This window comes from Neodiprion fabricii, chromosome 6 (genome assembly GCF_021155785.1).
Source record: "Neodiprion fabricii isolate iyNeoFabr1 chromosome 6, iyNeoFabr1.1, whole genome shotgun sequence".
NCBI classification, from domain to species: Eukaryota; Metazoa; Arthropoda; class Insecta; order Hymenoptera; family Diprionidae; genus Neodiprion; species Neodiprion fabricii.
Window position 1 is genome coordinate 26,045,395 of NC_060244.1, and position 25,091 is coordinate 26,070,485.

Here is a 25,091-nt window from a genome sequence, read left to right on the forward strand (position 1 = left end):
GTCAAGTCTTCGCTTGACCTTTCGGCCAGGCAACTTTATTCTCATGATGAATCGGGTCAACCTTCAATGGTCTAATTTATGGCACACATCATTTATGCAACGATCAGCGACGCGCAGTTTTATCAAACAAATTGATTAAGGCCGTGCGTTTAAAAAGTAATTTCAAAACAATTTTTTCCCTTCAATTATATTATATCAGCAAAAGAATATACGATTGTATTTTTTCTCCAAATAGGTATACCCGATTCATATAATTCGTGTAATAATTTTTATTTATTTTTTTTTCAGTTTCTATAATAATAATCTAAATGTCGTTACGTAAAATCGATGCGGTAAATTTCGAAATTGTTTGTAATTAATTTTCACCATCGCGACGTATGAAATTATTCACGCAAGATTTCGCAATGACGAAATGTTGATTCTTGCACATTATACAATAAATGTACGTACCTGCAACGATAATCGTTAAACGCTAATTAGAGTGATTGAAGTTTTTAAATTGCGATACAACACTTTTTACCGTACAGTATAATATAACGAAATAATCGCAGCGATGACTCGATGTTTTTTAACTCCAACTCTCTCTCTCTCTCTCTCTCTCTCTCTTATTTTCTCTCTCTCTATTAATACATTATGACTCTGCTTACATACCGCACGTCTTCGTTGGTTAGTTTTATATTCTTGTAAACGCTGTATGATACTGCCACTGCATACTTTCAAACTTACATGGTTTCGGCTGTTAAACATACTCGCCACGGCATATCGTTGTAATTATACGTCCTATAATGTATACTAATTACCGCACGACGGCTGAATTGCTCATGTTTCTCGGTATACGCGTTTATGCGTATCTGTAACGCGATTCCGGTAAACGTTCGTGCTTTTCAACATTTAGTTTCAACAATCAATCAATTAACGATAATGAAAATCTATCAAAGTCATTATTCTGAATAAAATTTTATATGAAAAAAAAAAGAATAAGTAAAATGCACCCGTATTCAAAAGTTTGTACGATAAAAATAATTCAGATCACAATAATGTCTGAGCGTATAAATACAGTCATCGCTGACAAAGAGAGTTCTTTCACGTTTCAGAATATAACGAAATTATAGAGGAAAAATAGAAAGGAAAAGATGAAGGGGGGCGAGCATCGCGCATTAGTTGCAAAAATTGAACGAGTAAACCGAGTGAGTCACACATCGGTGATCCAAAAATAAATACCCGTAAGACTGTCCACCGCTGTCTGCTTGTTAATCGAATCGTGACCCATAGCTATAACATATCTACCGTGTATATGTGAACGTAAAAAACCGTTCATACAGTCAGTTCCTACAGAATCCTTTCCCCCCAACGATAAGTGCAAGATGACGATTACCAACAATTTCCTCGTGCGAAATAACACTTTCAGAGAAAAATAATTTAAGACTTTCCACCGAGGCGCTCTCTGAAAAGTTTGTTCAGGTCAAAAGAAAGATTCTGTAAAAAGGCGAGCGTTATACGTTACGTGGAAGATTGCGCGCGTTTGATTTTTCACTTCTTCTTACATTTCTTTCTTTCTTTTTTTTTTTTTAAATTTGCGAAGAAACACGTTATAGTAGTTACTTCAATTATTATTTCTTTCCCGACATTTGTGTTCAACGCAAAGATCACGATCCACAACACAACGATATATCAACCGGAAATCTTATTCTCACGTATTAAAAGTTCGCATTAAATTATAAACTACTTTATGAGATTGAATTAATCATGAAAAAGTCGTGAGACACACTTCTCACATCAACCGGAGGCTCAATATTACAAGTGCGGGTCTTCTTTGTGACGTGAAGTGACGAATTACGATTGATGCTCGCAGTAGAAAAACTTTTTATTCACGATTCTTCATTAATTTAGAAGAACGTAAAAGAGTGAAAAAAAAAATCTCTCATTCGCCCTAAAGAAACTGTTTATTCAATACCATGGTGGAAAAGGGCAAGTAATTTTTTTCCGCAGCACCCCGAGCAAGAAACAAGCCAAAATCCGATACATCGACGTAGAATCTAAAAAATGAAAATAGTTAAGGGGACCGAGCGGTAAGCGGAAGAAAAAATTTCTCTCGGTGTACAGGTACGTATAGTACACGTAGGGCGGATCGTTTCTACAATTATGTGTAGATTATTTGGATTAGGTCGCGTAATCACGACGCACCTTAACGCCAAAGGAGGCCTCGTAGCCTCCCTTGCCCTGCATCTGCGTCTGAATGGCGGACAAATGAGCGTTCGCCATATCGAGATCACCGCTGCCGATGTGCCCGGTGTGTTGAAAGTTCGTCGGTGCCCCGATCATGCTTCGGTCTATCCTTAGCCTCTGCTGCTGGTGGGGCCTTTGTCTCTTGCTCCGGGCCCCCGGTCCCTGCTGCGTGAGGCAACACGTGAACCACTGGACCCAAACTTCCCCCGCACCTGCCATCGCGATTATAACGATTATCACGACGATAGGTTGACCAGGACGAAGACGACGAGGATTACGCTTCGCGGGATTCGAATCTCTGCAACAAGAAATATATAACGCGCGTTTAATTATACGGTACATTGTGAAGAAGATAAAATGAATTCCACCTTCAAAGAAACTTCGAAACATTCTTATGTTCGCATATTACAATTACTGCTAGTGTACGTACGAATTGTATGTATGTATAATCTGTTCGTTTTCAAATTCAATTTTCTTATCGCACAAAATGTATGAATCGTCATCCGTATGGAATAGAATTTAAATTCATTGAATTATTTATAACACCTCGTATTACATTGTACAATTGTTTAATAACGTGGGAGTGGAAAAACATTTAAAAAAATCTTTCCGTCCCGTTATCCATTCTATATCTTTAAAATTGAACTTGCAAGAATGAGGAAGTACATATTCGACAGTGTACATGTACATATCATTGTATATCTACACAAGTATATGCCTACGTTCGTCGCCGCTCGTTACATTAATGAATGAGCGTACATACCATGTATGTACATCATATTCATTATATCGCGGCGTTGCTCGTTAGTGCGTCGACGTTATATTATGTCTAGGACGCCCATACGCGTCACGGACACAATACGGATGTATATGTTTGATAAAGTGACTGACGAAGAACAAAAAAAAAAAAATTATTGTGAATTACTTTCAAAGGAGAGGATAAACAAAAAAATACGATATTCGAAAATCCCAAAAGCTTTTTTCATTACGTGATACAAAATTTCAACATTTCTTCTCTCGACAATTTTTTCAACTATTCCCGCAGCTGTACGTATACTGCATAGTTATACAAGCTCTATAATTGTAAGGTGTGCTGAATCCACAGCACCGATTCTACCAACGAACAATAACCTCAACGAAGTATAAATAAATTACAAAATTTTAACAACATGCGAAGCGCAAAAAAAAAAAAAAAGAACAGCAAACACCCGGGACGACAATTTCGCGAACTGAAAATATATAATCATAGGTATGTATACTTAGAGCTGACGATTCTACGATTCCTTTATGTATATAGAAATTGCATATCGATATAACGTCTATGTATTAGTTGTCATTATCTGCGGTTCGATTGAATACATTATGTTATACATATATCGATACGAGAGGCGGGTAATCGTCATGGAAATAGAAGAGGCAGCACAGTCCTCGTTACCTGTAATCGGATTAAACGTCAAACGACATGACCCGCAACTCCGTGCAGAAGCGTGTATCATATATAGAAACAAACACACAACTCTGTACTCTTTTATCCACATCACATCGCATGCCTGCGACTATGTATATACATATATATACATATATAGGTAAAACTTGGCAAGATGGCCGCTACTGTACAAGTGAAAATAAAAAAAAAAAGTCCGCACTTAGCTACCCGCTCCGAATTTTTTCATTTTTTTTATTTCATGTTTATTTTTGTTTTTTTTCATTTTACATCTCGAGCGTGCCAGGAGACAGAAAGAGATTTTTTATACACCCGGGGGTACGAGTAAAAGCTGCGGATCGTCTCGCGCTGACTTTTACGTAGCGTATGTATGTACAACGTAACGTACGTACATTTATGTTGGTACCATAGGTGTATGATTAAAAAAATGTCTTTATTCGCAAAAGCGTGAGGCTCGGATTCCTGTACTATCACCTACGCGATGTGGAAGTTGCGCGGAAAATAGGTAAGAAAAAATGCAGAGCCCCTACTGGGTTGGAATTCAAGTTCGCACAGTCGTTGAACGCAGTCTGCGCTGCACAAAGCGTAGTTTCCTCGCGTTAACGTTATTTTTATTTTTATTTGAAATATTTGCCTCGAAAAAAGCAATTCGATCCACGGAACACGACATCGATGAACGATGTTAAATTTCTGCACCCTTTAGACTCCATACATAATAATTTTACCTGTTGTACGTTTTTTTTTTTCACAACTCTTGGTAACTCAATTCCTCTGGTTTCCGGTTAATGATATAGTACCTAATTATCAAACCAGACGTAAAAGGTAATTTCTTTTTTCGCAATATTTCAATTGTTTTTTAATATCCCCGCTGCACCGGACATATACCCTTACAATCTTATCATTCCAATCAATATCCGTGCAACAATTAAGTGTAAATAACAAAGTATACGAATCGCCAGATTTGAATAATCGTCAATGGGATAAATCGAAGTAAACGAGGAAGCACGAATCGGTATTCAAATCGATCATGCGCCATAAGCCGATAGATTTCAAGTTCTCCAAACTCGTGCACAAACATGTGTGTAACGACGTAAGTATACGGGTAATAATTCCCCGCCACAGGGGACTTGTTCTATTGCAATAATGCAAAAAAAAATAAAATAAAATAAAATAAAAATAAAAATGAAGAATAAAGAGGGAGAAAAAAGATTAAAAATGTAAGACAATGCCGGTTTATGTTCCCAAGGCCCACAACCATCCAGACCGAACACCAAACATGTACCTCTGTTCTGTGTGCATCGCGCACACTCCCCGTATACACAAATAAACCACCAACGTCCGGGAAAACCTGATCCTGGTCCGGATATACGTAAAACCTTTACCTACTTCTTGTGTAAATTCTCTTATATATATACACCTGGGTGTAGGTTATATACCTGGCTTCTACAACTGCACGAATGCGGTGAATTTTGGGTTCTAACTTCCATTACTGTAGAACTGTTTTCGTATGAAACGAAAATTTCGTGAATTTCAGTATACAGTCTTAAGAGCGGAAAAGTTTGTTTGGTAATTTGTAGTTTCATTCAAAATATTTTTCAATATAACTTGATATTGTATGACGAAGATCATGGGAGTAGGAAAACAAAAACAAATAGTGAGGAAAAATAATCGATTATTTTTGGTAATTCTTAAATTATCGTTGCACCGTTCGAAAATCGGCACAACAATAAAATATTCACTCTAGATCCCATCTCACAATCAGTTTTATCCCAAGTTTTTGGCAAGGAATGTATCGACCTTGACTTATATTTTATTAATCTATACGCCAATAAGATACGAAATAATCGATAGTTTTTTTTTTTTTTACTATATATGGCTCAACGAAGTGACACCACTGCATGTATAACATCGTTCATATCATGTATGAATATACAATAATACAAACTTTCTAACCAGTTGCAAGAATAGAATAATAATAAGAAAAAGTAGAAGATGCAATCAAGTAAAATCTGGCACAAAAACATCAAGTGGTATAGACAGGTACGTCATACATACATATATACATATGTACCTATTTATTCGCTACGAATATTCGTTTCTCTAACTTGTTGAACGTACGTACATAAATAACATCGTACGTTTTACCCTATTTCATACACTGTAGCTAGACACGCAGTTTATGGATGATTTTTTGTGTTATACTTGTAACACAGACCGACTTTCGGAAGAACCGTTACACACATGGTTTTATAATATAGGTATTTGTTATATATATATATATATAGCAAAATGAGGTGAATTGCACAAGTTTTAAATCATTATCCCATCTGAACAAGCAGGTACCGTCAATTTTTACGTCCAGGAGGCGTACATAATAGGGCATCTTTGTACCTCTGGATGTAAAATAACAGAAATTCATTCGTTGAGCGCTATTATAAAAGTTAACTGTAAAATTGGATGTATAATGTTATGATTATTGTTTGAAAATTGCAAGAAAGAAAAGTATCACGCGTGTATAATTATGATGAAGTAATTTTTTTTTCTTTCTTTCATCGAAGAACTATTACAAAACACGAATACTCTAGACGCAAAGGAAAAGTGATCAACTCTTTCTACTTTTTGTTTTAATCTTCTTACCGAAATAATTATGTCGAGGTCGAATCGGTTATAATTTCGTCACAAAATGACGGAAGATGAACAGAAATCGCATCGGATCATAATTAGGACGACACACGAATAAATTCATAATTTAGGCACGTGAAAATGACAAACACACGTTATAGAGAAACTAGTCTTTTGCTACAAATTCAGCCAATTAACGATCGAATGGCCCGCCTGCTATATAGATACGTTTCACTCGCCTAGCCCTTTATTTGATTTATCGACAGGAATGAAATTATAAACTTACAGGGAGGCCAGCTCGCAAAGCAAAACCGGATTTGTACGATGCTATTTAGGTATAGTTGAAATGTACGTTATGAAAAAGAAAATTGAATAAATAATTAAAAACGGTTGTTTCGGAAGCTATTAGTCGTATACTCGTATGTAGTGAATATTATTGCGCTCAGAGGAAATAAAATGGGAAGTGAACCTGTTTGTTTTTTCTTCTTATTGTGGATCTAGAGTAAATATTTTATTGTTGTGCCGATTTTCAAACGGTGTAACAATAATTTAAGAACGACCAAAACAGTTCATTATTTTTTTCCGCCTAATCGAGTATAAACGATCATTTTTCAAAATCGATTAGTCGACGGACTTGATTATTTTTCGCACAATCGTTTTTCATTTTCTTACTTCCGTAAACTGCGCAATACGGTATCAATTTATACGATTAAATTATCAATTATTATCCATTCTTATTCACTAATTACGAATTTCACATAACAAGTGAATGATAAATGAAATCTTTTCATCTGAAATTGAATAAATATTATCAATAAATCTATAAATGATCGAAAAACTATTTCGCTATTAAGACTACATAATGAAATTTACGAAATTTTTATTTCATTTGCATCGATTCGAAAAAAAAAGAAAAAAATACGAAAACCGCTAGTAAATTTACGTGCAAAAATCGTTGCGGGACTTTAGTCTTTCGAATTCCAGACCAATGGTATGACGCATCAAAGGCCCCCCCGATCACTAAAGTACGAAAATAAGGCGACGACGCAGCAACAGCAGCAGCAGCAGCAGCAAGCTGCCGAAGTAAAAGGAAAAGGAGATCTGTGTGCAGTTTAACACGCGTCGCGTCTTCTGGAGAAAGTCTTTCTATTCTACAATATTTATAATATCCGCGTATAACGTACTACACGTAGGTGAAAAAAAATAAACATCCTACAATATAATTTAATTTTTATCGATGCACCGACAGTCGAATTGAATTTTTCCTTACCTTAGGATTTTTTTTTGTTTTTTTTTTATTCCAACAATAAGAAGAACCGAAACCTTTTTATCTTGTATATATATCCGACAAATCGAAAGGAAATATTTGATATGTCTGGGGTGAAATTTTTTTTCTTCACAATCGAGTTATCGTTAAAGAAATCTCCGTACAACATTCACGTATACATAATGTGACTCGACGAAGAGCTATGAGTGATGAAAATGAAGTTATCAGCGTTACTGCAACGATGAATGTTTAAGAAAAATCGCTACTTCGTATGTTTAGAAATGTCCGAGAGCTTTGGTGAACCACTGTAAACAAAATGTGTGTTAATTTTAAAAAATCAATTATTCGAAAGTCGTTTTTAAATTGTCCAACAACGTTGATTTTTAATTCCGACCTCTCGTTACGTCAACGTTACCAACTTCGGTCCGATTCTGATTCCGAGCGTGCAAACTCGCGTCGATTTATACACCACGAATCTCGAGTTGAAATTGCAGCCAGCACGGCTTTTACCGTCACCCTTGCATACCGTGCACCCCAAAGCTTTACCCCACTCAGCTTTGCTTTTCTTCTCTCCTTTCCTCTCCTCTCCTCTTTCTCTCAGCTTTATCGCCTAGCAGCCCCCAAAACGCCGGTGGTTGCTACGAAGAAAATCATTCGTGGGGCTCGAGCCGTGAGTCGTGAGTCATCGCCGATACTCACACATACACGGTTTTTAGGCATGCCGGTAAATTTCTCTACATTTATATCGTGCGAGCGAAAATAGTAGTAAATTTTTGGATTATGGTACAACTTGCATAAATTAATCGTGCCGACAAGACTAGCGGTGTTATAAAAATCCACCTGCAACTGAGCTTGCAGAAAATATGTATCTATAACACGCCAAATATATTTCACTTGACATATTACGCATACGCAAAATTTGTAAAAATCTTTGCGCATGAAGAAGGAAAAGGTATGGAAAAGAAATTGACAACTTGATCGAGTGATCGAATCTCTGACTTAAATCGGCGAATTAAACACGAATCAGATTTCAACGGTCGCGTAAATATCACGTGTACGATGTATGTATACATAATGTACGCACCAGACCGAGAAGTTATTCTTGCACCTCAGACCGGAGCGGCAATGCTGCATTATTATTACAAAATGACTGCAGGAAACTAAAGCTCGAGTAAATTTTAAACGCGAGTATATTTTTGCTTTCAGCCTTATCTCTCAATCAGTCAATTTTTCTCTTTCTTGTTCCTTCGTTGTGTAATTTTTATTTTTTATTTCAATATAATATATATATATATATATATATATATATATAGGTATATGAGAAAGCGGAGAGGAATTTGCATAGACTCGAAAAAAAAAGAAAAGAAACAAAAACAAATTTCCTCAAACCATCTGCATCGTTAACCGTTGTGACAAATTTAATATCAATTCTGGCACGGAATTTCCTTAAAATCACATACAAATTAATGACACGTGTGGAGATATAAAATAAGAGAGAAATAGGCGTATATAGATAAAATGAATAATTATTTAAATTTCGTACATAATTAAGGGAAGAAAAAATGGTGTTGAATTATATTCTAAACTGAAGATTAATTCTGCACATAGAGGAAAGTTATGGAGAGTAAAAACCCACCGTCAGATATATATATATATATATATATATATATGTATGTAACATAACGCGATACAACAATAATTACATTGTACGCCAGCATTGTCAATTACAGTACTTTTTTTTCATCTAAATAATAGAACGGTCGGTCAGTACATAAAAATATGTATAACCATGTGACGACATCCGGTTGTTGCCGCAGTAATATACAATATATATATTGTGTTTATAGGTATGCATGTATATCGTATATACATAACCTGCATCGGACGGATATAACCGATTTAAATAAAACCATTAACAGTTGCCTACATGAAAATAGGTTGCAGGTACTTAACGACCGTACACACACACACACATATACACAATATATATATATAGATAAAATTTGTCCTTGATTAATACACGTGTCATATAGCAAGCAGTATACATATATACATATACAAGTATCGCATGCTATTCGTATATGCGAAAGTGACCGATCGTGAACGTTATGTTCGACAAATTACAAGAAAAAAAAAAATGTAAAAACGTAAAGTATCGCGTTCGTTGGTTAGAGTAAAAAATTATACATATATATTGATTGCTTTCGATAATTAAAATCAAGAGCGTCGTCACCGTCTTTTTACAAGCGTCTTGTCTTGTCGAAAGAAAGGGAAAAAAAGAAGATTTTCGCCTACATACGACAGGCGCGATTTGTCAAATACTGCGGGAGACCGATTTTAACGCGGCTATTATATGCAATCGTACGGACCGGAAATGACGTATACTAGGAATTCATATACATACATACATATGATTAGGTGGGAATGTAAATTGGGTAGATATGTGTTGGAAGAAGCCGTGCTTCAAACACGATTTCTATTTTTCTTCAAAATATTTAACCTCATTCGATTGTTATTTCCATGAAAAAATTTCACGACGATTAGTTCATAATCGCATGTACTAATAGAATCACGGTTTAGTAAAATCCCCTATATTTACATAATCTAATTGTCAGTTGGACAAAAATTCTGTCAGTGCAAAAAATTACCGTATTACATCTTTTTCCTGCCGATAATAAGCAGGCTTTGCAAACAAGAAAGAAAGAAAGAAAAAGAATCAAAAAAATGATCGAACAAAATCGTTTTGTATTATGAACCGACGAGCATAAGCTTCTGTGATGAAGAAAAAATTTTACCAAGAGAAAATACAACAGGGAAACGCAACACATGCCGACGAAGATTAATTAAGATAAGCAGATGTATACAGGCACAAAATATATGTATACGCTTTTCACGGGGAGAAATAATAAGATAAGCTTGAAGCTGCTGTGCCGCGTACCGGCAAACATAAACGAATGAACCCAAATCCGTACGCAAGCAAGATTTAAGAGTAAAAAAGATGAAAGGAAAATAACGACAAATAATAAACGTGTACGGCAAAAGATAAAGGATTGCAGCTCCTCAAGTTTTTCACGTCAATATTCACAGTAAAATAATGATATTAAATAAAGAACAACGTGGTAAATAACGTGGATAAAAAAGCTACTTGATTAACCTCAAAAACTCACGCTAAGCTATAATAAATTAATAGGCAACGTAGCTACGCTTAAATATCCCGAGACTTAAACCAGACCGTGCCAGATTTCGAGACTTCCGGTTTATCGACGACGGTATAAACTCGCACCACACGACGTCGTAAAATAACGTATCTATCGCATCATGCCATAGAATCATTATAGATGAAGTGGGGGGAAAGTAAAAGAAATGCCAATATTTACAGCTACATACATATTGGTTGAAATTTTTTGTTCCAGTTGCCGCTCAGTCCTCAAGTATTTCCATTTTTCACCACAATCGAAAAATGTAGTTCTAGGTAGAAAATGAAAATTAGTTTTCTAGCTGTTACCAAAAAGTCTGGTATCCGTTACTATTCTTTCTCGTTACGATCGCTGTTGCTATATTTTCTTGCAACTGTTGCGAAAATTTAATGCCCGTGCAATAATAAATTGACGTTAAAGCCTTGTTCAACTAAAAACGTAGAGTATACCGAAGAAACTGATTTTGCGTTGCAATTATCAAAAAAGAATCGACAATAGCGCAAAATGGTTACGCCTACCTCGTTTTTCCTAATTCCAACAATATTCAAACAATTTTTTTAACGATACCTGTTTTACTCAATTTTTTCTCATTGTTGTTTGACTTGAGAATTAAAAATCAAGAAAACACGATGTGCTGCTAACGCAAAAAAGTAAACGTAATATATATATATATATATATATATATACGTATATATATACGTATAATAAATGTTCGCAAGCGATGCAGTGAGTAATTTTGTTCCATGAATTAATAATGGTCGACTGTGATATCTCGTTTGTATAACGGATGCGAAGAAATTACTATCGGTCTTAAGGATCAGTTTAATTGTGGCTCACCTCAAAAACCGTTCTCCTTCTCTCGGCGTCAAGCGTTTGTTCGTTTTTTTTTTTTTTTTTTTTTTTTTTTTTATTTATCCCCCCCCCCCCCCCCCACGTTATTTACCACCTAAGACGACGTGGAATGAATGACTCTAGAAGATGACAGGGTATGGAATACCGGTTAAATCAAATCCGCGATGCATTGCGGGAAGCACGTGTCAGTTCTACCGAGTGTCCTTCTTCTTTGTCTTCTAAGCTATGGCGTTTTATACTGAAAGCATGGCTTACAACCCTACGTGTGAGAACTTGTTTTTCACACTCTTTGTCTGGTAAATAATTTTTTTGAAAGTGTTCCAGGCTTTCAACGAATTAGAAAAGGTTGAGGTCTCTATCTCGAATTGTCGACACTACGCTATCCAAAAGTTGGCAGACACAAAAATTTCAAAGTATTGTTTGTGAAAATTGATATTCAGAAAACTGTACTGTACCCTAAAAAAAACCAGTGTTCAGACCTGAGGTTAAATTTCATTCGGAAACCGAAAAGAATCGATCACTTTATGTTCGAAGAATGAATGTAATTGCGAATCTGTCAAATTTCCATTATAACAAAAAATATCTATCTCGTTTCTCGCATCCCGTATCAATAAGTTTTTCCAAGTAGAAAGAAAAACATATGTAACGACAATTATGCGGTTAAAGAGCTACAGGGACTTTAGATTATTCATAAGTTTGACGCTAGTAATAAAGGTTAATATAACGATGCATGTTTAGAAAAACTCGTTACATCGCATTCTCACGATTGTCCGAAATTTCAGTTAGGAAAAAACATAACACAGTATAAACATGTTGATATTATGAAAATCGAACTCCTCGAAAGTGCGTTCCAAACATTGCACAATAAAATTGTTTTCCCTGATCTTTAATTAAATTGAACTCCGTTTAAAAACATCACGTTGAAGTTATCGACGTTATCGCAACGATTCACGACGCTTAAGAAAAACAGTCGTTTCGTAATTTTCAAATTATCTGACAATCGGTAAACGGTAAACAAGACAAAACGTACTCGTATTGTCAAATCCAAGTTCCCTCGAACTCGTGTTTGTGAAAATAAAAAAAATAGTGCCCCCGCCCCCTCGATGTTTCTTCGTTACAATTCAACGCGATCAACTTCGACCTCGTTTAAAAACTGCAACCTCCTGCCTTACACACCAGAATCTCTCCTCGGTAAACCACTCGATGTGTTACAACGTGACGAGAAGAGGAAACGAAACGGTCGTGTGTTTACGACGTTAGACCGAGCCAAGGAGGAACACGTCCGACGGATGGAGTTGGTCGGTCCCTCCGTAGTAACACCAAGAAAAGAAGAAGCGTATACCTATACAGATATACAAGCGAGTGTGGCTGCGAGACCTCGTAAAGCGGTGTAGGTATGCCGTGGTGTGGAATGCACGTATTTATTACATATGTATGCATATATATATAAATATATATATATATATAAATATAAGCCAGGGTGATCCCGGTTATCCTGGTATCGGTGCGGCTATACCGGCAAACGCCTGCGCCTCATCCTCATCCTATAACCATACCCATGGTACATAATGTACCTCACCGAATGAGAAGGGGAGTCACGTTTTCGGCCAGGGATTCTCATCTTTGAAAAACATTTTTATACTCATTCGGATCCGTATATCTATACGTATAAAGAGACCGTTGCAACAGTGTTGTACAACGAGAGTTGTAGGTACGACGAAGATATGTTTCAAAAAGAGAATTTTTCTATCGATACCGTACACATGTTTTAATACGATTGGAAGATGGCTCTTTTTTCTTTTTCGCCTCAATTAGCGTTCGCTCGATTGTCGGACTTTGGAAAAGAAGCTCTACCTACGCTTGCCTAACGAAGAAAAATAACACATGTATTACAATTACGCTGAACTTATCAGATAAAAAATTTAAAAAAAAAAGAAAAAAAAAACTGTTACATCGTCCATTCAAGCACACGGTGAAAAAAAGAGTATAATTTTGGATTCAATTTCAAGCACTGGGTTCGGATACTACTACTTTTGTATCCGACAGCGAATCAACGTTCGTACACCGAATCGGTAGGACAAATTATTTCATATAACTGGCACGTGTCTGTATATACATATCCATGATATACACGCGTGTAACGCACGCTAGGACGTATACTAAACCGCGCGCATGCGCGTTAAACCTTTCCACCGGAAATAATAACACGTCTATGCTACCCGCGCAGTTCGCCAACGGGTAGGGGAAATAATGACCAATGACACCGACAAATAACCCCGATGAAATGAATAGTTTTTCCCGGTTTACCCCCCGCTCCAAATACATTCTACCCAAGTATCAACGAATTCATGTATACAGAAATATGAATATAAATACCTGTGTATATGTGTAAGAATCTTTACCCCCGAGTATATACGTATACTTATACACACATACATAACTACAAATATAATGTAGTATAATCTGGCATTAACCTTCTCATCGTGGTGCAGATTTTGAACCTTTGATCTGCAACAGCGCGATTGATCTGGCAATAACAATTAAAATTTCAATTTCCACGGAGAGTGTTATTACTATTATTATTATTATTATTATTGAGTAATAATTCACCTCGCTATTAATGGGTATGTATAATACAAGTGAGAGAGAGAGAGAGAAAGAGAGAAGAGGCTGGGTCGACTTGATATACGTACGCACATATATAGGTATAGTTTGCAGCGTTATTCAGATTCGTAAAACGGTTCTTTTCGATTCTGGTCAGGCAGACAGCGGATGGCCGGCATGCGAGAGACTCTCCTCTCTCTCATCATCGAGCATCGACTGGGCAGAGAGCGTTGCCGATTTTATCGCTATCGGAAGGAACGACGAACCGAGTAATTTAGTAAGTATTCGGCTGCCTCGTGTCTACGTGACGCGGGAAAATTGCAATAGTTCTGTCGTTTTCTGTTAACCGCATAAAGGATCTCATTCCCATTTTAAACGCACAATCTTTCGTGCAAAACGTTTGCGTGAATAACTGTGCGGGAAAAAAATAAAAAAATAATAAAAAAAAAAAAATACCGGACGTGTTAATAAAAATACAGACGCGCACAAGGTATTTTTCCAGGCTAAAATAAAATGAATGTTATCTGAAGCGTACACGAGAAGCCATGAACCCAATGACAGAGTTTGCAAATTTTTCCTGGCGCGACGCTCGCGCAAATGTAATTAATCGGCGGAGGGCCTTCGATTAGTGAAAAATCTCCCCTTTTTTGTACTGTTGCGGCTCTATCGATAGAATGCACTGTATATATGTATATATATGTATATACGTATGCATATACTGTATAAAAAATCTTGCAACAGCGCAACAACGAGCCAAGCCGGCGATAAAACGCGTCCTGCAATCTTGACCATCCGTTCCGCAGAGTCAGGCCGCTTGTGCTGCTCGTACATACTTCACGAAGACAATGCATAACGGAACAATTCCGCCTGAATTCGACCGCACCGATGTTTGATCTGAATCTTCGATATATAGCATATACATGCAGATATAATAAATTGACCGTTGAAAAACTCGCGATAACTTTCCGTGCCGAGCGATTCCTGCGCGGCTTTCTTCAACATTGTTTGTACCGTTTGGAAAAAATGTTTCGGACATTCGGGCGCTTTCACGAAATTCATCTCGTCAGGATTCCTCTGATCGAACAGAGTAGGCACTCGCGATTTCGTTATTACGTGATCTTGGCAGTTTAAAGACGGATCAAACTTGTATCGCGAATTTGTAAATCATAATTACGTGCCTGTTTGATATGCCCAGGAGCAATTAGACACCGAGTGAAGTTTAGTTAGCTCAAGGTGGAGAGACACGGTTGAACTTTCGACCTTTGACCGCAACCTGATATAATATAAAGGATCTTGGCAGAGAAATTCGGCAACGCGAATTGAATGAGACTTTCTTGTTTGTTTGTTCGTTTAACCGATACTTCGTTTTTTTTCGTCTCCTCTCAACCATAATGAACTAGATTCGCAATTGGAAGTGTATAAAGATAAAGAAAATACCGAAAGCGTAACATACGTTTTACTAGCCTGCAACAACAGATTTCTGCAATTTCTGCGGTGCATGAGAGCCAAGAAATTATTATGTACAGTTGCAGTATTCGAGAAGTTGACTTACTTCCATGTTACTTCCATGCAGACTGCAAACAGGTATAACATCCCTACATACTCGTTAACCCAGACGTATTCCCAGGTAAATTATACGAGTACCCACACAAGACAGACGTGTTATATTTCTAGTGGTCGTACGGTAGGCGAACCTGGAATCCGGCCTAGATAATAAAATTGTGCGGCACGATTATTGCGAGCTAACAATAAGTAAGTATTTGTGTATAAACGGAAGGCGGATGCGAAAAGCGATGTATAGAAAATGAAACATCGAACAAGTTTCCATTGATTCGTATCCGACACTTGTCGTATCAAGTATGCACAAAACTAACGTTTTCCATCCGTCAACGATTATTCACTCATTCAATGCAATTTTCAAAAAAATTTATATCGAGTAAAGAAGAATAAAAATTCAAACACTGCCGTGCGTAAAGAGTTGTGAATTTTTATCCAGCTTTGTGTTATATTTATTGCATACGTAGCAAGTCTTCGATAAAGAATGAACGAGTAAAATTTTACTTCATTTTTAATAATTTCCAATAAAACGAACAATTCTTATCACAAATACCGAAATTAATTGTTTCACACGCTGTTTATATCAACGTACTTATTATTTTTTTACTCTTTCCTCGAAACGGTGAAAAAAAGCAATTGGGACTAATAATCGTTACACGTAGTCTCAAGTCAATCAAATATTACGATTAATAAAAATTCAATTACGAATCAAACAAGCAACATTAAAATAACTACTCGAGTAACCTTTGATTAAAATCTAAAAATTACTCGTAAAATGTACTTAATTTCTCTGCTGCTGATTGCTTTGCTCAAATTATCCTTACAATTAAATCGATTCACACACTACAGGCACGTAGTTTTTCCTATTTTATTTTTCCATTAAAAATTTTTCACCAACAATATTTTCAATATAACACATAAGCACCTAAAGAGGTGCAGGTGGACACTTGCAGGCGGCGTTATAACTCAGTTATCGTAGTATTCTAGCATAAATATATCATTTAATCATGTCGCACATAAACCACAAAACTTCTAAACCGAGAGAATTATATATAAACTTTTGTTGCCAGAATTATACATACGTAGATATACATATATATATATATGATATATATATATCTGAAGTAGAGCGCGATTAAGCTCCACACAATTCTATTACAAAGTTGACATTTACTTCTATACCTATACCTGTACATTCTATACATTTATAGATAGGTGTTAGCAGTTAACTAGAGCAATCGACCGCTTCACAGCATCCCATCTCTCTCTCTCTCTGTCTCTCTCTCTCTCTCTGTCACACGTAATAACTTGCAGCAAAGTGATGCAGGCGAAAGAAATTCTGCTCCAAATACAAAATTCTACAAGGAAATAGGAATACATCGATATGTATATGTATATATATATATATATATTGTATATAAATAATACATACAGGTAAATGTATACGTATTTTCGTTTCGGATGAATAAAAATGACTTCGTCGCCTTTCTAACGGACGTGAATGAAGCGTGGGAGAAAAACAACGGTGTTTTTCGTCAACTATTTCACCATTAAATAAGGTGATTGCCAGCCCGAAGAATGACTGTTCGTTCCTCTTTCTAAACGCCGAGATCACAATTTGATTTTTTTTTTTTTTTTTTTTTTACCATTCTTGCGATCCTTCCCCCTTACAATTAGATTTTCCGAGGAAGAACATTATCCGGATACATTTGTTTTCACCGCCGATCCGGCATAGATAATCGATATTTTATACAACAAAATCGAAAGGTTTGCGAGAAGAACAATGCGTCGTAAAATATACCGCCACACTTTCACTTCCAGAAATACTATTATTATAGTAATAAAACAACAGCAACAACAACAATAATAATAATAATACATCAGAAACTTTGTATCAGCAGACACGTATAATTTGAATACGAAATCGCTATTGATACAATTCGATACGGTGTCATGTTTTTCTTTGTCATTGCTCGCGTCTTGTCTTATTCCGCAAAATTAAAATTTCAATTTCACACACTCGGATACCGAATTACACGGGTAACTCAACGACTCTATAGAACTTTAAAACTAGACGTATTACGTATATTTGCTTCGTTCATTAACGTTAATTGCTTTACATATTTACTGAATTTTCTCGATTATGCTTGTTTTTTTTTTTTAGCTTTCACATTATACGTGACTTGATGCACTCATAAATTGATTCAACAAGAGTGTGGTTAAACATGTATAAAATATACAACGCATAACGTAACAATTATTTCATCATCTTTGAGGTTATCGGCACGAGGTGCCGATAGCAAACTAAGTGTTAAAATTCAACGAAACAAGTGCTCTACTTTTTTTTACACGGTACGAACTATCTACGCGTAATAACATACATTTTTACGCATAATGTTGATATCTGCTTTTTCGAATCAATGACAAATTGTACCTTGAAATAAGTATAACACACACACACATATTCGATTTATGAGCTCCTCGTTTATTACACCTACGCACTTGTGTGTATCCATATTTCCGTCGTGTACACTTTGACCTTTCGAATAGAATGTATTACATACATTTGTATAAACGATTTAAAGTATACGCGTTGCAACGGTATTAGGTACGTGTAATTTTAGAACCCGATATTATCCCGACCATTTGCTCCACATCTATTATACCTACACAGGTATAATACATATACGACCGATGCTTGTTCCCAGTTATACGACGATGCTAAATTTAGAAACAATATCATGTTCAACCTGCATTCGAAAATAGCGATGGGAAAAAACATATGTATCAGCTTTGCAATATCAAAAGATACCTTTCGAATAATTAGACCCCTTGATTTGATTATCACGATACATTTATTTATTATATATTTCAAATAAGTATTACACACGGCAGGAGAATAATAATAAGAAAAAAATTAGATACAAATATCAGAGAAAATTCATATTATTTTTGTTCATATCTGTAACGCAACATTTCGAAACGACGTAAACGGAATCGATTTGTAACACAAAAAATATCAATCAAACAAGCCATACCGGTAGAAAAAATGTATAAATGTCATATATCTTTTTCTACTTCTTAATAAAAACTATAAAAATTAATTTAAATATATATAAAATAATTCTCCTATTATAATACATATATATATGTGTACGCAAAATCTAACACAACGCGTTAAGTTGACGCGATGCGGTTTTGCTTTTTCCCAGCCATCCTTTTCCTCCTCATACACGTACGCTTATCACCCCACCGATAAAAATATACACGATTGAATTGAATATACGTATATGCATGGCACCCATTGCGCGTAAGAAATTAGTCGATTATTCCGGTGATCCTCACGGAGTGGCTGCAGACAGTCCAACGATAAGTAAGACAGAGGCTTCTCGCTCTCTCCTCCTCCGACACGAACACTTTTATACACACGCCTATAAAACCTTACACACACACACACACACGAGAGTCTCGTGGCACTTTCACCGCACGTTTTACGAGAGCAAGAGTGGTCTATTTACGCCTTCCGTGGGCGAAGGATAATGCGTTCGGTTCTCCATGGCCGTCTGTGCAAACGTGTTGGAACAGATAAACACCCACACCATGGACGCAGGACGGAAAATTCAATTGTCAGACCCAAAAAAACCATACGCACCTTAGCACGTAACTAAATTATAGTTAAATAGGTTCGTAAGCGGTTTTACGCGTCATAATGAACAATTGGAACAATTGTATAATACATATGTATACGTATAGGATTTATACACTCAATTACTTCCTCGTGTTTAATCATGCAAGTTTGCCGTTAGTTAACAACGCGTCAAGTTGCGCATGCACCGGGTAGTCATACATGTGCGTGTAATAATAACGATACATATAATAATATCAAGAGTCACGGCGCCGGAGCGAAAAACTATAAAAGATTTATACCTCGGTACGGGGGAAACAAGAAGAGAATACGAATTGAGCGATAAAGATAACAAAAAAAAAAAAATCTCCTACAAAAGAGAGAATAAAAAATAAAATTAGAAAGCGATCAAGGAAAGGTCGTCGTGTTTTCAAGGGCTTGTATGACCGAGACATAAAAAAATATATATATATATATATATATATATCTGGAGCAATGAAGGGCCAAGAGCCAATTGTCTTGCTGCTCAGATTTCGGTGATTCATCTCATATATCATTACTGCAACGACGAAGGTTGTAATACGTATTTCTTCTACACTATACATACATCTATAATTGTGAACGAGAATCGAAATTCAGTTTCAATTATTTACCAGCGCGTTTATGCTGTCCAGGCAGATTACTTAGGGCAGATTGATAAAAAAACTGTAGGTATACAAGGAAGCCTGCCTGCCTGCCTGCACAACCTGTATATCGCAATTAAACGATTGTTATTCGGTTGGCGTATACGTAACGTATACATACACAACATACAGCATGCACATCGAATGGCGTAACCGAACGTCGAACCAAAACAGGTTGCTAATTGCTCCTCCTCACGGATCGTATAATAATATGATCCTTAACACAGTTAATCCTAAATGGAATATACACCTGCTGGGTCATTGAAGCTTCTACATGCCGCTAAATTTTACACAACATCGAGGTGTGAGCAACGTCCGAAATAGAGGAGTAAAAAAATGATTAGTTAGATAATAAACAGCATAAAAGCCTTAACGTTCCGGCTAACTTGTTTTCGATTCGATTCGAAAAAAAAAAAAAATCACGAGTTCAATTCCGTACGAATTATATGAAAATAACTGGCGATGCAGTTGACGCGAAAAAATTGGATCCACTGTCGCATAATTCGTATGGAAATCGAAGCCGTGTCTTGTTTCGGACCGAAAAAACGATTTGGCCAACCGTAAAGTTACGGCATCAATGCATTTCACTGTACATATCTATAATACGGTATACAACAGTATGTATATCATATCTGGGTAATCAAACACCGCGGATCGTAATTAGATTTTTACAGAGAAGGCAAAAGAGTGGAGAGAGGAAAGAATGAAAACATAGATACATGCATCATTGTACAAGCCTAGTCGGTTATCTGAGATTATGACAATGTTTGACGTTTCCTTTTCTGCGGTGCGGGTGGTGTGGCGCTTCCGGTTCTGCACTCTCTACCGTACGTATGCATCCACCTCTGCTGTATTTCAGTAACTACACCGCGTGATGGTGGGTCACCATCGCTATCGCCATTATAAAGCATTGGCGGCAGACGAAGTGAAGTGAGTGAGGGTAGGGAGTTGACTCCCATCGGACGGGAAATCGTACGCTGTTAAATGTTAATTCCGACGGGACAAGGTTCGTCCTCCTCCTCTTCCTCCTTCTGCGCCACTCTTTTTCTTCTCTCTCTCTCTCGTCATGCGTGATGTTCAATGCCAATGCGATCGCGATGAATCTCAACACACACACGCACACACACACATTCTTACGTACCTACACCTGTGCAGCACTGTTTACATAGCCGCTGAGAGCACTTAAAGAACGATTCCCAAGAGCCGGAACGACGCCAATGAGAAGTTCTTTTATTTTTACAGCCAATTCGAGAGAGAGAAAGAGAGAGAGAGATAAAGAAAGTGCGTGTGTGTGTTTAATAGTGTCGAACGGCGTGCCATCATCGTCAACATTGGCAGCAGATATTGCATCACGCTATATCTCAACCATAAGTTAGTTTCCTTGTTGATTAATCACCATCACCCAACGATGAGTTCAAGTTGATCGTGCGCGCCGGGTTTGATTACCAATGAAAATTTTCTAAAGTGTTGTACACTCGGAGTGCAGAATAAATTATAGAGAGAAATAAGAACCGTGACAATCTGAGAAACAAACCAACAAACATTTCTTAGGATTAGACTCTGACAGATTCGATAAGCTGTGGATCATGTGAATGACAAGTATTAATGCAAGCTTGATGAGTCAAATTCCATTGTAACAGAAATATCCGTGATACGATTTACAGAAGAGTTTATAATCGCGCTTTGATTTTACGATTAGCAGTATTAAGCCTGCGAAACGGGACTAATTTCCGTTCTTTCGGTGAGCGAACGATCATCCGAGAATACTTGTATTCCTGTATGCCGGCAACAACGACAAGACAGAGATGGTGGAGGAGGAATGGAGTGAACCAAAAAAGGGTCGATTCAGAGGCACCAGATGTCGTTCAGGAATGCGTCACGAAGAGTGCGTGTGTGATGTCGATGCAGGTCTCGTGTGTGTTTGTACGTACGTACATACGCATATCAGGGTCTTACCGATCTCTGTCTATCTTATCTGCATAGGTATGCAGACGTGGTAAGGAAATTCGGAAAACTGGGAGAACCGCACGCGCGATTCGTCGTCGTCAAAAGAGAGAGAAGAGAGGAATTTTCCTATACAAATCGCTAAATTCAACATATATAATTGATATTCATAACGTTAATCCGCAGTTTTATCTTTAACTGTATGTAATTACCGCACAGTACAGACAGTTCGGAACTTCCGGCGTAATAATAATAATAATATGATCCATTGAACACGCGCTTTGAGATAACAAGGGAAAAAAGAAATAGGTATGTTAACTAAAAATTAATCAAGCCCCCGTTCAACGAAAAGATCGATCACGCATCATTCATTGCCAACGTCAATGGGATAGATAATCCAAGTTTCCGAGGCAGCGTGATTAGGCTGGAAACTTTGGTCGGCTGAAAAACTATACAATATACAAGATGATAAGGGAAACGCGTAGAGCGTAAATCACTGTCGTTGTAAACGAAGGTGGTGAAAAAAAAATGGAAAAAGAGAAGAAGCAGGGTAAACTAATAAGCCGAAGAAAAATTTTAGAAACAACATTGCTCGCGATGAAGAAACAGGCCGCACGAAATATGTTACGAAAGAGAGTGGAGAAAAAAAAGAAGAAGGCTGCACGTGCAGTGGTTTATTGTAATAACAGCAATATTGTTGTTATTATCGTCACGTCATAACAGATTTTATTATCCCAGTTCTACTCTTTGGCACAATATCTCAGGCACATTCATGAGCGAGTGTGTTGCTGTTTTTTCGCGCGGTTCAACAACGGCAATTCGAATGAATCGAGTCGGGCAATCCGTGCAAATGAAAACAAATGAAGTGAGAAAAAGCAGCACGAGAAAGAAAAAAAAAACACCGCCGTGAAATAATCCTTCGAGGGAACGAACGCCATCGCGTTTCGTCCGTATGACGGTTACCTTACATCTGTGTATGGTTTTTACTTATGGGTATGTATATCCGACACCCGGCCTGCACCGCCGTTCACTTTCGGCGTTTGGATTTTCGAGCAGAGAAAACAAAGCCGAACGATGACCGGCTGTGAGGGAAACAAGCGGCACGTGAAGTGACGAAGAAAGAAACGACAATGAATGTGCCGCGGCTACAAATTGCCGTTCGTCTTTAACATATCACTTTCATAAAACTCACCCTTGTTTTCGAGCGAAGGATATGCGGTGCCAAACAGGTGAGAGAGCTCGATCCGAAAGACGAATAGAGAGGCGAAGGTAGGAAAATCGCCGAGACCACGTGACCTTGTCCGGAACGTGATAAGACTCTAGATCTCCACTGTTATGTTAGGTACCACTGTTTTTATCCCGCGTTAGGAACTCGAAAATAGTTTTCACTTGTTTCTGGCCGCCACCGTCTCCTTCGGCAATCCTTTTCCTTTCCTTGACTTGGCTCGACTCGAATTGACTCTGGGTATCTCGGGGAGACGCGACGCGACCCGATCCGATTCGACGTCCGTTACTCGTCCCTGGCTAAAAGAAATGGTGAACTCAGGGAGACCCAAGCGCGACTGAACTCGAACGCAAACCACAAAGTTGAAGAAACGGCAGCGTGTGGGCGGCCCACCGTAAGGCTGGGGGGGGGGGGCAGATCGGCCATCCGCCGAGCGACGGTAGCGCCATGAACCCGGCTCTTCGCCGCGGCGATGTGTGGAACTTGTTTTCGCGACTCCCGGACAGTGGTTCTCATTCGTGGTTCAACGGACCATATATTCTCTTATAATCCTGTTGTTTATTTGTTTTATCATGTATTTAGAATACTTTTGAGTCATTTTTAGGATGTTAGTGCCTGAATGTAAAGCGGGGTTTCTTAACCTCGAAAATTATAAAGGTTCCGGCAATGTAGGTAAAGAATTTTACATCCTGGAACTTTAGTAATAATTGTATGGTTGTGAATACTATTATCATTAGGTATACCTATGTCATAAATCACTCGTATTGTATAATTGAAATTAAATAAAGTTTCTACTTTTTAGAATGAACGTCACACCCAAGAATTTTTATCCTTCCCTCACTCCTGGTTCAGTCGGAATGCATCTAACATTTAAAATTGCAATTTTTCGATACCGCTATTTTATTTTTCTAATCGTTGGTGAAGGGGGGCAGGAGGGAAGGGGGGGGGGGTCATTGCTCATTCTGCATTAGCTTCGGCTGCCATTTTGAATTTATCGGGGAATTTGTGTTTGTCAAATAACTCGCCCATTTTCAACTTTGGACTAAAAATACTCATAACTAAACCTGCAGGAAATTCAACTCTTACGATGGATATTTTTTTAACTTGATTCATAAATTCAATCAGATCGCGGCTGAAGCTAGATAGATGGATAAATAGATAAGAAGTTTTATTTGATTATAGAGCCGTAGCAAATGCAAAGGTTACAAAAAAAAATATACTGCAGCATCTGATCGAAATTCTGGATTTAGACTTCCATTAACCCCCCCCACTTTACCTACCAATCATTAGAAAAAAGAAGTAGCGGTATAGAAAAACTGCAATTTCAGGATCTTTTTATTGCGAGATAGTCGAGCTATTTGCTAAGAAGAAGAGCTATTCAAAAATCGAAACATAGAAAATACGAAAGTCATAAACGAAAGCTTAGATATCCATGCTTCGTTATTTAAATGGCCATCGAACAGTTATGAACATAGTAGATTCCCACGATTGCACTCTATGATGGGTCATTCTATTCGGAAGATTATTTTCTAAAAACTTACTGAAATATTTCTTCACGTTCGCATCGTTGAATATATTCATTTTTACCACTATCACTTCGTGATTGTACCGATACTTATTATGATTGAACCCCGAAAACGAGAAAAATCTGTTTTAAAATTAGTGACTTCGTACTAAATAATCTTCGGATTCAAATGACTCATCGTAGAGTGATCTACTAGATTATTAACAATTTTGAAATGATTTAAAACGAAGCATCGATATTTCGACTTTTGTTTGTAATTCCTGTATTTCCTATTTTTGAATTTCCAAAGAGATCCTCGCAGCTCACGAACACAGTAAGGC

General features: G+C 37.2%; 1 protein-coding gene across 1 annotated transcript in view; it reads right to left on the reverse strand.

The window, feature by feature from the left end:
- Positions 1-23,609, reverse strand: part of LOC124185469 (CDC42 small effector protein homolog) — a 28,494-nt gene extending 4,885 nt beyond the window's left edge. The window contains exons 1-2 of the mRNA XM_046576278.1: positions 23,214-23,609; positions 2,185-2,524 (exon numbers count right to left, since the gene is read on the reverse strand). Of these exons, the coding sequence (XP_046432234.1) occupies positions 2,185-2,445 (261 nt within the window). The 5' untranslated portion in view covers positions 2,446-2,524; positions 23,214-23,609. The remainder of the gene's footprint in view (positions 1-2,184; positions 2,525-23,213) is intronic.
- Between the last annotated feature and the right edge of the window lie 1,482 nt (positions 23,610-25,091).